The following is a 15,284-nucleotide window of genomic DNA, read 5'->3' on the forward strand; positions in this document are numbered from 1 at the left end:
CAATCTGCGTCAGGTTTCACCGATGTAGAGGAGGCCGCACCGGGAGCACCGGATGCAATAGATGACTCCAACAGACTCACAAGTGAAGTGTTGCCTCACCTGGAAGGACTGTTTGGGGCCCTGAATGGTGGCAAGAGAGGAGGTGTAGGGACAGGTGTAGCACTTATGCTTACAGGGATAAGTGCCGGGTGGGAGATCCTTGGGGATGGACGTGTGGATAAGTGAGTCGTGGAGGGACCAATCCCTGTGGAAAGCAGAGAGGGGTGGAGAGGGAAAGATGTGCTTAGTGGTGGGGTCCTGTTGAAGGTGGCGGAAGTTGCGGAGGATAACATGCTGGATCCGGAGGCTGGTGGGGTGGTAGGACAAGGGGAACCCTGTCCCTGTGGTGGTGGCGGGAGGATGGGGTGAGGGCCGAAGTGCGGGAAATGGAGGAGATGCGGGTGAGGGCATCATTGATGACGGTAGAAGGGAAACCACGATCCTTAAAGAAAGAGGACATTTAAAATGTCCTGGAACGGAAAGCCTCATCCTGGGAGCAGATGCGGCAGAGACGGAGGAATTGGGAATAGGGAATGGTATTTTTGCATGTGGTGGGGTGGGAAGAGGTATAGTTGAGGTAGTTATGAGAGTCAGATCTCTGGATCCAGCACATTATCCTCCGCAACTTCCGCCACCTTCAACAGGACCCCACCACTAAGCACATCTTTCCCTCTCCACCCCTCTCTGCTTTCCACAGGGATTGGTCCCTCCACGACTCCCTTATCCGCATGTCCATCGCCAAGGATCTCCCACCCAGCACTTATCCCTGTAAGCATAAGTGCTACACCTGTCCCTACACCTCCTCTCTTGCTACCATTCAGGGCCCCAAACAGTCCTTCCAGGTGAGGCAACACTTCACTTGTGAGTCTGTTGGGGTCATCTATTGCATCCGGTGCTCCCGGTGCGGCCTCCTCTACATCATTGAAACCCGACGCAGATTGGGGGACCGCTTCGTTGAGCACCTCCACTCCGTCCGCCACAACAGACAGGATCTCCCGGTAGCCACCCACTTCAACTCTGCTTCCCATTCCCATTCAGATATGTCCATACATGGCCTCCTCTACTGCCATGATAAGGCTAATCTCAAGTTGGAGGAGCAACACCTCATATACCGTCTAGGTAGTCTCCAGCCCCTTGATATGAATGTAGAATTCTCCAACTTCCGGTAAGTCCCTCCCCCTCCCTTCCTCTATCCCTATTTCACTCTGCCCCCTACCCCAGCTGCCTATCACCTCCCTCATGGTTCCGCCTCCTTCTTCTACTACCCATTGTTTTCCTGCCTATGACATCCCTGCTTCCCCTCCCCCACCCTTTTGTCTTTCAAATTACTGGTCTTTCAACTGAACCTACAAGCATTCTTCAAATCCTTCTCCCTCCTTCTTTGTTCAGTCCTGACGAAGCGTTCCGGCCCGAAACGTCGACTCATCGTTTCCACTGATGCTGCCCAACCTGCTGAGTTCCTCCAAGATAACAAAGTACTTACTATTATTATTATTATTAAAATGTTTTTACTCTTTTAATGCTTCTAATGCCTTGCTTTTAGGATGTTGATAAGTCACCTCATGGTGAAGCACTGGGTCTACATTCCACCCTTTAGCTGGACAAATTGCCAGTCAGGTTGCATATTTTATGTTGGCCATTTTTATCAGTCACATTACCTTGAAGTACTGGGATCAACACAAATAAAATCCCCTAGCAGCTTCTATAGGTGCCTGGTTAATGTTCCCTTTTCAATGCATAACGTACAGAATAAAAATACCAACCATCACTTTTATATTCTCTGCTGTGGCATTAATCCTTTCTTAATTTAATCCTCTACCTACTCTTACACTATCTGCTGCATTCTGCTTTCTGGTTGGCTGCCAGTGACTGGTGGTTTTCTGCCGAGGTCGGTGCTGGGACTGCTCTTTTCACTTCACATGTCAATGATTTGGATGACAGAATCGATAAGTTTGTGGCCAAATTTGCGGACGATACAAAGATAGATGGATGGACTGGCAGTATTGAGGAAGCAGGGAGTCTGCAGAAGCATTTAAACAGATTAGGAAAATGGGCAAAGACCAGGCAGATGGAATACAATGTAGGAAAGTGCATGGTCATGCACTTTAGTGGAAGGAATAAAAGCTCAGACTATTTTTTAAATTTGGAGCAAATTCAGAAATCGGAGATGCAAAGGGACTTGGGAATCCTAGTCCACGGATTCCTTAAAGTTTAACTTGCAGGTTGAGTCAGTGGTCAGAAAGCAAATGCAATGTTAGCATTCATTTTGAGAGGACAAGAACATAAAAACAAGGACTTGATGCTGAGGCTTAGTAAGACATTGGTCAGACCACACTTGGAGTACTGTGATCAGTTCTGGACCTCTTATCGAAGAAAGGAGGTGCTGGCCTTGGAAATGTTCACAAGAATTATCCTGGGAACAAAAGGGTTAATATATGAGGAGCAGTTGATGGCTTTGGACCTATGCACATTCTGCTCCTGTGTCTAATGGTCTTATTTCAATTGCCATTATAGTCCATTAAAGTCATTTCCTGTGCATGCAAACACATTAATTTAAAATAAGTTAAAATGAAGGAAAATTTTGTTATATTTAAAATTACATCAGGCATTCAAAAGCACTTAATATTATACACTCTTATAATTTACAAGCAGTACAAATGCTCTGCTTAAAGGAATGAATACCCTATACTTGCCTGGAGGTACTGGAAGATCTCCAAAATCTACTTTTCTTCCAGATTTATGTGCTCTGATGGCACCCTGGTACTGCTGGATAATAAAAAGGTAGAAATTTCAATTACACATTTCATCAAGTTGATGTACATTTTCAACTGACCAATTTCAAACTAATTTATGTAAATATAGCTCCTGCATACATGAATATTTTAAAGAATATTTATGTTTTTTGTTGTAATTTTGTCCTATGAAATCATCGTTGAAGATGATGCTTTTGTTATGTTTGTACTGACTGAAATAAATGTCATTCATTCATTCACTATTCATCTGCATATCTGCAAAAGAGTAAACGCCATTATAAATGGGACTCTCAAATATTTAATGTTAAAACTGGTCTCTTGGATTTTTGTTGGACAGTGGAGGAGGGGAATAGAGGGTTCTTTCTGTGTCAAATAGCGCCTTATCACTTAGCAACCCTTTCATAATGTACTTAGTTCTCAAACATTGCAACTTTACTGGGGATAATTTCTAATGACTCCCTTACATTCTTGGAAGAGTCTAAGAAAAGGGCTGACTTTGTTTTCATGTTATCATTATCTTTTTGATCATTGTTGACACAAATATCACAGTTCTTCCTTACAACTATTAAATGAAACAGAATTGTTAAAATATAAAATGACTCCATTTGCGTCATTTTAACTTTTGAGCTATAAATGAATGTTTCTCAATGAGATTTCACTGGCTACGTAACCTATTAAGAACTTTTGGACTAAGCTATATACAAGGGGCAGGTTAACCAGTTGAGAATAGCTTTGCACATCCCATTTTAAGTTACCTGGCATCATCCTGGTCACCTTCACAAAGATAACATTAACTAACCGTCACCCACAAACTAACAAACCATCAAATTGTTCATCTATTTTTTATCTAGACTTAATAGTTACATCAACATTGTACGCCTTATCACATCACCTCCAGGAAATTAGAGCTAAATTCATGCACTTTTGTAACTTATTCCATGAAATAGGGCCTCACTAACAAAATATAATGCTCTAACCAAATCATTTTAAGAATGCAGTATTCAGCTGGCCAGTCACTGTGAAGGTACACCACAATGTCAGTGAGAAGCTGGGAGGTGATAGAGGGAAAAGGTAAAAGGGCTGAAGAAGAAGAAACACCTGATAGGAGAGAAGAGGGGACCATAGGAGAAAGGTGGGGGGGGAGTGATAGGCAAGTGAGCAGAAAAGAAGAGGTAAGGGGGTAATTGGAAGGGGAAGGGTAAAAATAACTGGAAGTTATAGAAATCAATGTTCATGCCATTAGTTGGAAGCTACCCAGACAGAATAAGAGGTGTTGCTCCTCCAACCTGAGAGTGGCCTCATCATGGCAGAAGAGGAGGCCATGGACCAACATGTCGGAATGAGAATGAGGATTGGGAATTAAAATGGCTGGTCACCGGGAAAACCTGCTTGTTGCCGATGGAATGAAGGTGCTTGACAAAGCAGTCCCCCAATCTACATCAGGCCTCATCAATGCAGAGGAGGCCACATCGGAAGCACTAGATACAGTAGATTACCCCAACAAACTGGCAGGTGAAATGCATCTCATCTGGGAGGATTGTTTGGGGCTCTGAACGGAGTTGAAGGAGGAGGTGAATGGGCAGGTGTTGCATTTCTTCCGCTCAGAGGGATAAATGCCAGGAAGGAGATAAGAAGATTACTGGGGAAGGAAGAATGTCTTTCCCTTTTCCACCTATCTGCTCCCAGCTTCTCACTTCATCCACCCCCAACCTCTTCCACTGACCTGGCTTTACCCCTCACCTTCTAGCTTGTACTCCTTCCTCTTCCTTCCCCCTCACCCCACAACCGATCACCTTCTTAATCTGGCTTCTTCCCCCTTCCTTTCCAGTCCTTTTTTTTTTGGCGTGTGCCTGCGTGCGCGCAACTCTGTGCGTGTGTCCGCGTGTGCGTACATGTCTGCCCGTGATGCCTTTTTCATGGCTTTTTACAAGGCGCGGAGCGAGAGAGAGACTGTGTGACACACCACTCCTCACACAGACAGTTCACAGTATTTTTCCCTTTATTTTATGAGGTCCAGTTGTGATCTCGACACTCAACCCGGCACGGATGGAAAGCGTACTCGGGAGCGGACCCGACTGGTTTCGAACCCGGGAACCTCCCCTCCCAGGTCTGGCGCCGATGTCATTACGCCACCAGCCGGCCCTCCTTTCCAGTCCTAATGAAGGGTCTTGGCCCAAAACGTTGACTGTTTATTCCTTTCTATAGATGCTGCCTGACTTACTGAGTTTCACCAGCATTTAGCATGTGTTACTCAGGTTTTCCAGCACCTGCAGAATCTCTTGTGTCCACAATGTTAGTGTCTAGTTAAGTCTCTTTTCATACGAGTAGGGTTTTGACATAACAGCCTAATGCAACTGAATGGCTTTGAGAAGACTTTTACAAGTTAAGCACATTGTTCTGGATTCAAAATCATACATTGCAAGAGCAGGTAGGATAATGGTTCCCTGCATATCAGTAGATATAAATCTCCACCAGTGTACAGTCAAGGTCCATCTGGTGTAAACCAAATAGAAGCTGTGTTTGCCAATTCCTGGCCATTGAAGATACTACAATCTTCTGTGAAGATCTATATATCAAATGTCAGTTTGGAAACTATCGTAGGAGATAGATTCAAGCCTCGATTGGAACCTTGAACTAGCTGCAAGAGAACTTGGACGGACTGAGCACCAAGGGAAAGCAAGTGTCTATCTGCAATTCAAAGCAATGAGGGATACATTGCTACTGCAAAGCGTTCGCAATGAGGGAATAATTGAATCAGCTATAAGAGGGTCAGAATATACAGTAGATAACAAAGATGGTTTCATCAACAGCCTCTACACATCTCACAAATAAAATGGCCATCGAGTGTGTAAAACTATGAGTGTCCAATTATTTCATGGTTATCAATGAAATGGAACAGCTCATTAAAACATACATGAAGGTTTTCACATTAGATAGGATGGCTAAGGGAATCTGTGGATCCACATGTTCAGCAAGAAATAAACATCTTTAAAAGGGAACTGGAAAAATGCCTCAGTATTAACGTACTTTTGCTATTCTCTCATGCATCCTTGCCTTACGATCATTTCCAGTAGCTTTCGCCTGAGATGCCGCTGTTTTGTATCTCTCCATTCTTTGCTGTAGAGCTTCCAGTATGTCTTTGGGTGGTGGTGGTAGGCCTAGAATCACAGAAATAACTTGTACCTGCTGTAGTTAAAAATTTCTTTTGAACAACTCATCAGATATTAAAAGGATTTTTACAGCAAACAGAACAATAATATGTTCATGTCATTAGCAGCATTTTCTGCCCAACCTCCTTAGGTCAATTGTCAAAATATCTCTCATTTCTCCATCCATTCATGGCTACCCCTTCTCTCCAATATGATCATCTAGCTCTCCACCCCTTCCAGAATGTTGTTAGTTTTAATAGAGGTATCATTCTTTAAATTATGGTAAATACAAACTTAGTTAACCTAATCTTTCCTCATGTGGCAGTCCTGTCATCCTAGATATTGGTGTGATAAACCTTCACTGCACTGTTAAGTAGATCCTTTCTCAGGAAACAAGAAGAGTACAATATTCCAAGGTGCAGTCTCACCAAGGCCCTGTATACCTCATTAGTCTAGTATTCAAAACCTCTTGCTATGAAGGCGAGTTTACAATCTGGCTTCTTAATTGCTTGCTTGACTTGCAGATTGCTTTCTTTCACTGGTATACACGAACACCAATTCCTTTTACGTTAACACTTCCCAATCTAATACTATTTAAATTATATGCTGCCTTCGGCTTTACTACCAAAGCAAATAACTTAACACATCTGTGTAATATTGCATTAGCAAAATTTCTGTCCATTTGCTTAATCTGCCTAATGGATGTATCAAGGGGAAGGGAACACAGATTTAAAGTGACAGGAAAAAGATTGAGAAGATGAAAATCTATTGTTTGAAACAGTGGCTATCATTTGTAATGCTATAGGTATGTGACACTGGAACTCCAAAGAACGGTGGGGTAAGCTAATGGGTTGAATAGACTCCATCCGTGCTGCAATGAATCTATGGTTCTGTGACAGTGCAGACTTGAAGCTAACTGACTTCTGCAAGGGTCAAAGTGGTAAAATCCATGAAAACAAAACAGCTCACAATCTTCTGCTGCATATTCAGAGTTTATCCTGTTACTTGTGCAATTCATGACCCATACTCAAAAATACTTATAGCGTAAACTGTCGAAGCTCGAGGCTGAAAATATACATCAAAATTTAACAAGAGGGCTTTGACTTCACAGTTCACTGTAGGATAGAAATCAAGCACTGTAGTATTCCAACAGTTTTGACACTAACGAGCCAAAAATGTGAAGGCTCAGCACTAAACCAATTTTTTTTCAAAAACTCAATGACTTTATTCTCAGTCTTTTGTTAATTTTGTGAATTTATGAAAATGGAAAAATGACTCTAAGATGACAACTATTTCTTCATGCAGTACATACAAACGAGCTACCGACCAATAGCTTGGGAAAATTGAAACGCTAGTTTAAGGAGACCAAAGTTTCATCATTAGTTTTATACATTTTACTTGCGGTCCACATCCATAGATCTCTCAAAGCTGTAGCACAAGTTGATAGGGTCGTTCCTAAGGCGTTTGGTGTGTTGGCCTTCATTAGCTGGGGAATTCAGCTCAACAGCTGTGAAGTAATGATGCAGCTCCATAAAACCCTGGTTAAACCACACTTGGAACTTGTGCTCAGTTCTAGTCGCATTATAGGAAGGATGTGGAAGCTTTAGAGAGGGTGCAAAGGAGATTTACTAGGATGTTGCTTGGATGAGACTGCATATCTCACAAAGATAGTTGAGCGAGCCAGGGCTTTTCTCTTCGGAGCCAAGGAGGATGTGAGGTGACCTGATCGAGGTCTTCAAGATGAAAAGAGGCTTAGATAGAGTGGATAGCCATGCACCTCTTCCTCAGCTGGAAATGGCTAATGTGAGGGGCGTGTAATTTTAAGGCAGATACATTAGGGGCATTTAAGAAATTCTTAGATAGGCATATGAATGATAGAAAAACAGGGGTTCACGTAGTAGGGATGTGGTACATTGATCTAGGAGTAGGTTACCAGGACAGCACAACCTTGTGGGTCGAATGACTTGCTGTAATGTTCTACATTCTACTTAGTGCCAACTGTACCTCCTAATTTAGATCATAAGACAATAAGATATAGAAGCAGAATTAGGTCATTTGGCCCACTGAGTTTGCTCAGCCATTTCATCACAGCTGATTCAATTTTCCTCTCAGCCCCAATCTCCTGCCTTCCCCCCTTATCACTTCATTCCCTGACTAATCAATAATCTAGCAATCTCTGCCCTAAGTATACATAAAGACATGGCCTGTGGCAATGAATTCCACAGATTCATCACTTTCTGGCTAAAGAAATTCCTCCTCATCTCCATTCTAAAATGATGCCCCTCTATTCTGAGGCTGTGTCCTCTGGTCTCAAACCCTCCCAGCATAGGAAACATTCTCTCCACATCCAAGGCCTTTCACCATTAGATAGGTTTCAGTTAGGTCACCCCTCACTCTTCTGAATTCTAGTGAATACAGGTCCAGAGCCATCAGTTTGGCTTACTGTGACTTCCACTAAATCCTTAAGAAACTGAATTACAAATCATGCCTCATAGTTTCAAACTTTCAGCACTGATCTATGGTATTTTATTTTTTAATTTAATTTATAATTATTTTTACAAAATGCCATTTTTCTTATTTATATAATAAAATTAAATTTCAGAAATACCAGTGCAGAACATTTACGAAGCATACCTAACCTATCCTACCTGACTCTGTGTTTCCCTGAGGTTCTGTTTTAGGACCACCTTCTTGCTGATCAGGAAGAGTTACTGTTCTCGAAGGACTTGCTGATTTGTCTTGGGTTGAGGTATCTATCAAAATATTTGAATAACTTTAATACATAAAACCATAATAAAGTTAGTAAATCACTTTATGATATTTCAAGGTTTTTCTATTCAATATATTAAAAGCACAAGAAATACTTAAACTGACAGGTTGAATAACTAATCTGCTGCAAGGATGCAACAAGCATTTCTAAATTAAAAGTCAGTCAGGAGCCTGATTCTGCTGTGTGAGAATTCAAAATTGGTTTGTGTGAAGAATATAGCTTTCTACTTACTTCATAATGATTTGCTTTAGTTAGATGGAGAAGATCCTGAGAGGCAGGATTTATGAACATTTGCATAGGAATAATATGATTAGGAATACTCAGCATGGCTTTGTCAAGTGCAGGTCGTGCCTTATGAGCCTGATTGTATTTTTTGAGGATGTGACTAAACATATTGATGAAGGTAGAGCAGTAGATGTAGTATATATGGATTTCAGCAAGGCACTTGATAAGGTACCCCATGCAAGGCTTATTGAGAAAGTAAAGAGGCATGGGATCCAAGGGGACAATGCTTTGTGGATCCAGAACTGGCTTGCCCACAGAAGGCAAAGAGTGGTTGTAGACAGGTCATATTCTGCATGGAGGTCAGTGACCACTGGTGTGCCTCAGGGATCTGTTCTGCGACCCCTTCATGATTTTTATAAATGACCTGGATGAGGAAGTGGAGGGATGGGTTAGTAAATTTGCTGATGACACAAAGGTTGGGGATGTTGTGGATAGTGTGGAAGGCTGTCAGAAGTTACAGTGGGATATTGATAGGATGCAAAACTGGGCTGAGAAGTGGCAGATGGAGTTCAACCCAGATAAGTGTGAGGTGGTTCATTTTGGTAGGTCAAATACGATGGCAGATTATAGCATTAATGGTAAGAATCTTGGCAGTGTGGAGGATCAGAGGGATCTTGGGGTCCGAGTCCATAGGGCACTCAAAGCTGCTACGCAGGTTGACTCTGTGGTTAAGAAGGCATACGGTGCGTTGGCCTTCCTCAATCATGGGATTTAGTTTAAGAGCCGAGAGGTAATGTTGCAGCTATACAGGACCCTGGTCAGACCCCACTTGGAGTACTGTGCTCAATTTTGGTTGCCTCACTACAGGAAGGATGTAGAAACCATAGAAGGACGCAGAGGAGATTTACAAGGATGTTGCCTGGATTGGGGAGCATGCCTTATGAGAATAGGTTGAGTGAACTTGGCCTTTTCTCCTTGGAGCGACAGAGAATGAGAGGTGACCTGATAGAGGTGTACAAGATAATGAGAGGCATTGATCATGTGGAGAGTCAGAGACTTTTTCCCAGGGCTGAATGGCTAGCACAAGAGGGCATAGTTTTAAGGTGCTTGGAAGTAGATACAGAGGAGATGTCAGGGGTAAGTTTTTTACGCAGAGAGTGGTGAGTGTGTGGAATGGGCTGCCGGTGGCAGTGGTGGAGGCGGAAATGATAGGGTTTTTTAAGAGACTCCTGGATGGCTACATGGTGCTTAGAAAAATAGAGGGCTATGAGTAAAGCCTAGGCAGTTCTAAGGTAAGGACATGTTCAGCACAGCTTTGTGGGCTGAGGGGCCTGTATTGTACTGTAGCTTTTTTATGTTTCTATGTTTCTAATCTATTTATTATGATTTGTTGGAAAAGGTATTTCAAGTACTCAGTACTATTTCCAATCAGGAAATTGCATTTACATATACTACGTCTATACAGTCTGGAAATTTCTTGTTTTCTCTGCCGCAGTAGTCAACGTGGTAGGAGTACCATTTTCATGACGGACCTGAAAACATCTATTTGGTATCTCAATGAAAGGCCGTTGCCCATCTCCTCTTAAATTGTACTCAATCTCAATTGTCTCAGCAGGGTCATCTGAAGAGTCCTGTGAAGAGGCCAGTATTTGATAACGAATATCACAAATGACTACCTGAGATTAGCTTTGTCTCAGTAATCAGTGCAGGAACACAATGGTCACTCCTTTGTGCATGCAAATGCATTCAACAATAAAGCAGACATATCCAGTTGTTTACAAACTGCTACAAACTGTTTACAAACTGTTACAAACTGTCAACATAACTTTTACAACTATAAAAGGCAGATAAATTTTGAAAACAGATATATATTTACACCTGTTAATGATGATGGCAAATTACTTAGATCCACTGGTTCCCCATTGTGCAAAGCCTTTATCGCAATATCAAGCCTCTAAAAAAAATAACAAAATAACAATTTACACATTCAAATCTGTCTAGTCTATGTTTAAAAACAGTGTACTGTTGTAAATAGTCCAAAATTATTGCATCTGTAAATGAAGCTAAAAGCAAATAATTACATTACAAAGAAACCCAGATTAAAATAAATCTTTGGAAATTATATGCCCTGAAATCTTAAAATTGAAGACACCACTAGGATTAAATCCACAACATAAGTAAAAACATTTCTTATTTCCACCAAGTCGACAAAAGGCAGATAAAGCGGGTGGAAATTTGGACTGCACAGAAAGTCAGCATTGCTCAATTCTTCTCATGCAAGGTGACTTGCATAAACAACATGCTTTCAAACAGAAGGGTCAATGTCAGACATCCAATGAGACAGACAGTTTAACATTCTTAATAACAATATCTTTTAATGTCGGGGATTCATCATCATCATTACGTGCCATACTGTTCGACAAAGGCGATCAATTTTTTTCTGCAGAAGTAGCTTGCCATTGTGGGGGGGGTGGTAAAGCAGGCACTACACCTTACCCAAGGGTAACCTGTGGGCTAGTGAAGGGAAGGAGCACCTTACACCTCGTTTGGTAGAGACGTAGCTCCACCCTGCCACCCATTAGGGATTACATGATATATTAACTATTCCCTTCTTTATTATATGAAGATTTTGGAACTGTCACAGCAAAACCTCTGCATGTCAAAAGTACGTGTAGTAGGATTAAAAGTAAATATTTAACTGGCTCGTCTGCTTTACACTGTTTTTGAGATTTGGCAACTTCAAAACTGCAGTGGTAGAGCACTTTCCTTCAAAACTAAAGAATCAAATCATTGTGAAGTACACAGAAGGTCAAGTTAGAGTTTAACTGCCAATTGCTAGTTCATAAATCTTCAGAAAATAGAATATCACCAGTTTGAAACAGAGGAACAAGTGCCTAAATTTCAGACAATTTCACGTTGGTAATGGTAGCTTTTGCTAGATTGATCCTTTTTATTATTCAAGTATATTTTACATTAATTCTGCTTAGTTTTTAGTACTTCACAGCTGATTTCATTTGTCGGATAAGTGTGCAACTTCAAGAGTATCTAATTAATTTTGCCTAAAAGCAAACACACCACTACCATTAAAATAGTCTCTGCTGAATAGAACTTCAGGAATTGCTTCTATATTGGTCATATATAAGCATAAATTAAACATTAAATGCTGTTACATTGCATTTTACAGGATTCACCAAAAAAATACAAATCTTTTACTTTGCAGGTTTTCACATATTCCAGAGCTGTTGTGATGTCTCCTTGTTGCTTTGCTCTCAGTGCAGCCAATTTATATTCCTTCTGTCTTCCAATTAACAGCTCTTTTGTTTTTGAATCATCCGACCCTGCAAAATGTTAAAAAAAATACTGACTTTAAAAATCATAGTATAATTGATCTGCAACAGGACCAGTTTCAGACGACTACCTTCAGAGATTTCCTAATTTGGTTCAGAGCTTAATCCAAAATTGACTACAAGACTGATTTGTATTTTACAAACCTGGTATATTTATTTCAGCAGTACTATCTTTCAATCAGTCAAAATATATTTATCAAAGAGGAACAGAACAATAATTTTAACTAGAGAAGTTCAGAGTGTTCAGTCTTTCACAGATTATATATAATTTCCTCATTGTGGACATCACCTAATTCATGAGCAGTTAGGGTGTGAATATCATTGTGTTTGGCCTAATCTTGTTGCATTTGGAATCACTGCCTACGGTTTCCATGACTACACTTAACCTCTATAGGATGTCGAGCGCCACTTTTACCAGCAGTCCTGTGTTTCAGAGATATGTGGCCTGAAGAGACTGACAACTGGCATAGTGGGGCCTAAGACATCACCAGGTGCAAAAGCTGACATGCAGAGTTATTTAATAAGAATTAAAATGGAAGAAAATAATTCAATTATTTAAAAAAATTAAATGATTGAAGTTAACCAACAATGCCTCAAAAACATATTAAAAATAAGTACTTTAAAATGCAACCTACCTTGTCATTTGCTTCCTAATCAATTTAGCCTGTTGCAGGGTTCAAGAGCAATTCCTTGGTACTATGCTTGGAACTTGGTGAGTGGGTTTGGCCACTAGACTCCTTGAGAACCTAGTGGCTCAGTGAACTGACAGAGCTGGCTTTACAAATCTGTTTGCAAGACCCGACCTATTACAACTGAAATGGCAGAATAAGAGCAGTTTCTTTTGATACAGTACCTGTACCGTCATTAACTGCTGCAATGGGCACATCACTGATCTCTGAGTGAGTGGTCGGTGCATGCTCTTCAAGAACATTTTGAGATTCAGGCATGGAAGGCATCACAGGTAACACAGTCTTAATAGATTTTGCTGGTGCTGCTGTTTCATCAGGAATTTCAGCTTTTCCACCCTCTACATTTTCAGCTTCTGAACTTCCCGCAGTTAAGCCATCGGGTTGGAGGACTGGAGCACTGCTTTTACCAGTGGGCACCGGGGGAGGAATTTCTGCTTCATCTATTTTTTTACCTTTCTTTGCAGAAACCAGCATTGTCTGTAGAGTCTGTTAAAAAAAAAGGAATCAGTTAAAGACTGTATATACTATATTTAAATAAACCTTAAAATTCACAAGATTTCTAATAAATTCTTCTCAAGGTTTTCCAAAAAAAAATCCAACTATTTCAGTGAGAATATCATCTCCATATTCTTTTAAGAACCCACACTTCACATAATAAGCAGCTTGTTGAGTAGATTATGAAAAGGAAATCCAAAATGAACTTGTACGTTAAACCAAAAGTTCTTCATTTTTGCTATGTAAGTACACACAGTTAAAGAGAAATTGCAAAAAAAATTTCGAAGTTAAAATATGAGTGCACAACATTCAGCTATGCTAAAGCAACATTAAATCCAACCAAAAATACAGCCCTAATGAGAATTTTAATTCAACTTCTCTGAATTGCTAATTTGCTAAATGGAGCCTCAGGGCTAAATCTTTCTTTAAGACAAGGTTTGACAGAAATAGACTTCACACTTTGGCTGCGTTATGAAAACGCTGTTCCCATCAATTGACACTGAAGCATCTCCAATGCAATCGACAGAAAAATCTGAACTGCCCAAAATTTACACGGAGGTTGGAACATAAATAACTAATAAATTATACCTTTAGTCCTCGTTCATATCTTCTCATTTTGGAGGTTTCCCCAGCTTGCTTTGCGTTAGCAACTGCAACCCCATACATCCGAATTCGTTCTTCCAGCGTACCTTGCAAACCAGGCGCATTCATAGAAACTGTGCTCGACTTGGGGAGGGGAAAAATAGGATATATTTTTCTGATCACATGCTTGAACATATAATGCACACCACAGTAAGGCACTTGTTCTAAATGCTGGTAAGTTATCATCCTTAAGCTTTCATGGACCTCAATTACTTTTTCTCAGCAGTTACCAGAAGCTCTATTCCCTTGTCCCCCATGATTGACACATTCCTTCCTTTATTCATATCAGGACTGTATACTTCAATAACTCCAAGTGGCAAAATGTTCTACACTCTTAATATACTTATAGAATCTCCTTTATCTTATCTGCCAAATCATGCCCTCTTTTAGCCCTCCTACTTTCCTATTAAATGTACTCCTCATCCCTTAAGCACCACAATCCCACCTACCTTCACCTGACAAATGCTTCGTTTTTCTTGATCAGACTGTCAATATCCCTTGTGAACCAGGGTTCCCTCTGCTTGCCAGCCTTGCCTTTCACTCTATCTGGAACTTGCTGATCCTAAATTCTCTCTCTAAATCACTTTTAAAAACCTCGCAAATGCTAGACAGCCCCTTTACCTGCAACAGCCTCTCATAATCCACCTCTGCAAGTTCCCATCTAATTGCATCAAAGTTACCCTTTCCCTGTTTTAAGACTTCATCTTGGGGACTGGTCCTGTGTTTTTTCATACTTTAAAACTAGGAGAATATGGTTACTGGTACCAAATTGATCTGACATTCTGGTAACTTGCCCTCCCTCATTTCCCAACAGGGGGTTGAGTGTAAATAGGACCTTCAACATTTTGGATTCTATTTTCCAATAAATGTGCCCCAGTGTGCAGGTCAATGAACACACTCTATTAGTAAGCAATTCATCTTTAGTTCTTGTATATGGCTTTGTGATGTACTCCATCACAATATAAATGTAAGATAAAATCATCACTACTTGCTTTTGTGACAAACTTTGGAAACAAATGCAAGGCCTAAATCTCTCAACAATTTTTAAAAAATTGTTCTATGATTTCACGAAATTAGTAAATCTCAGGTGCTGATAATATTAGAATAAATTGTGGAATTCAAACACTTTGAATGACTTGCCACTTTATGAGTAAATTTATCCAGTATGCCAATGT

The 15,284-nt window shown here is 40.7% G+C and overlaps 1 protein-coding gene across 7 annotated transcripts in view; it reads right to left on the reverse strand.

Annotated features, from left to right (window-relative positions):
- cc2d1b (coiled-coil and C2 domain containing 1B) overlaps positions 1-15,284 on the reverse strand; it is a 91,822-nt gene that overhangs the window by 42,509 nt on the left and 34,029 nt on the right. For 6 of the 7 annotated variants that reach the window (XM_063064356.1, XM_063064358.1, XM_063064354.1 and 3 more), the window contains exons 5-11: positions 14,056-14,193; positions 13,137-13,458; positions 12,150-12,274; positions 10,815-10,890; positions 8,590-8,694; positions 5,820-5,950; positions 2,733-2,805 (exon numbers count right to left, since the gene is read on the reverse strand). In XM_063064356.1, the coding sequence (XP_062920426.1) occupies positions 2,733-2,805; positions 5,820-5,950; positions 8,590-8,694; positions 10,815-10,890; positions 12,150-12,274; positions 13,137-13,458; positions 14,056-14,193 (970 nt within the window). The remainder of the gene's footprint in view (positions 1-2,732; positions 2,806-5,819; positions 5,951-8,589; positions 8,695-10,814; positions 10,891-12,149; positions 12,275-13,136; positions 13,459-14,055; positions 14,194-15,284) is intronic. The other variant, XM_063064355.1, reaches the window with a different exon arrangement.

This window comes from Mobula hypostoma, chromosome 12 (assembly GCF_963921235.1).
Source record: "Mobula hypostoma chromosome 12, sMobHyp1.1, whole genome shotgun sequence".
NCBI classification, from domain to species: domain Eukaryota; kingdom Metazoa; phylum Chordata; class Chondrichthyes; order Myliobatiformes; family Myliobatidae; genus Mobula; species Mobula hypostoma.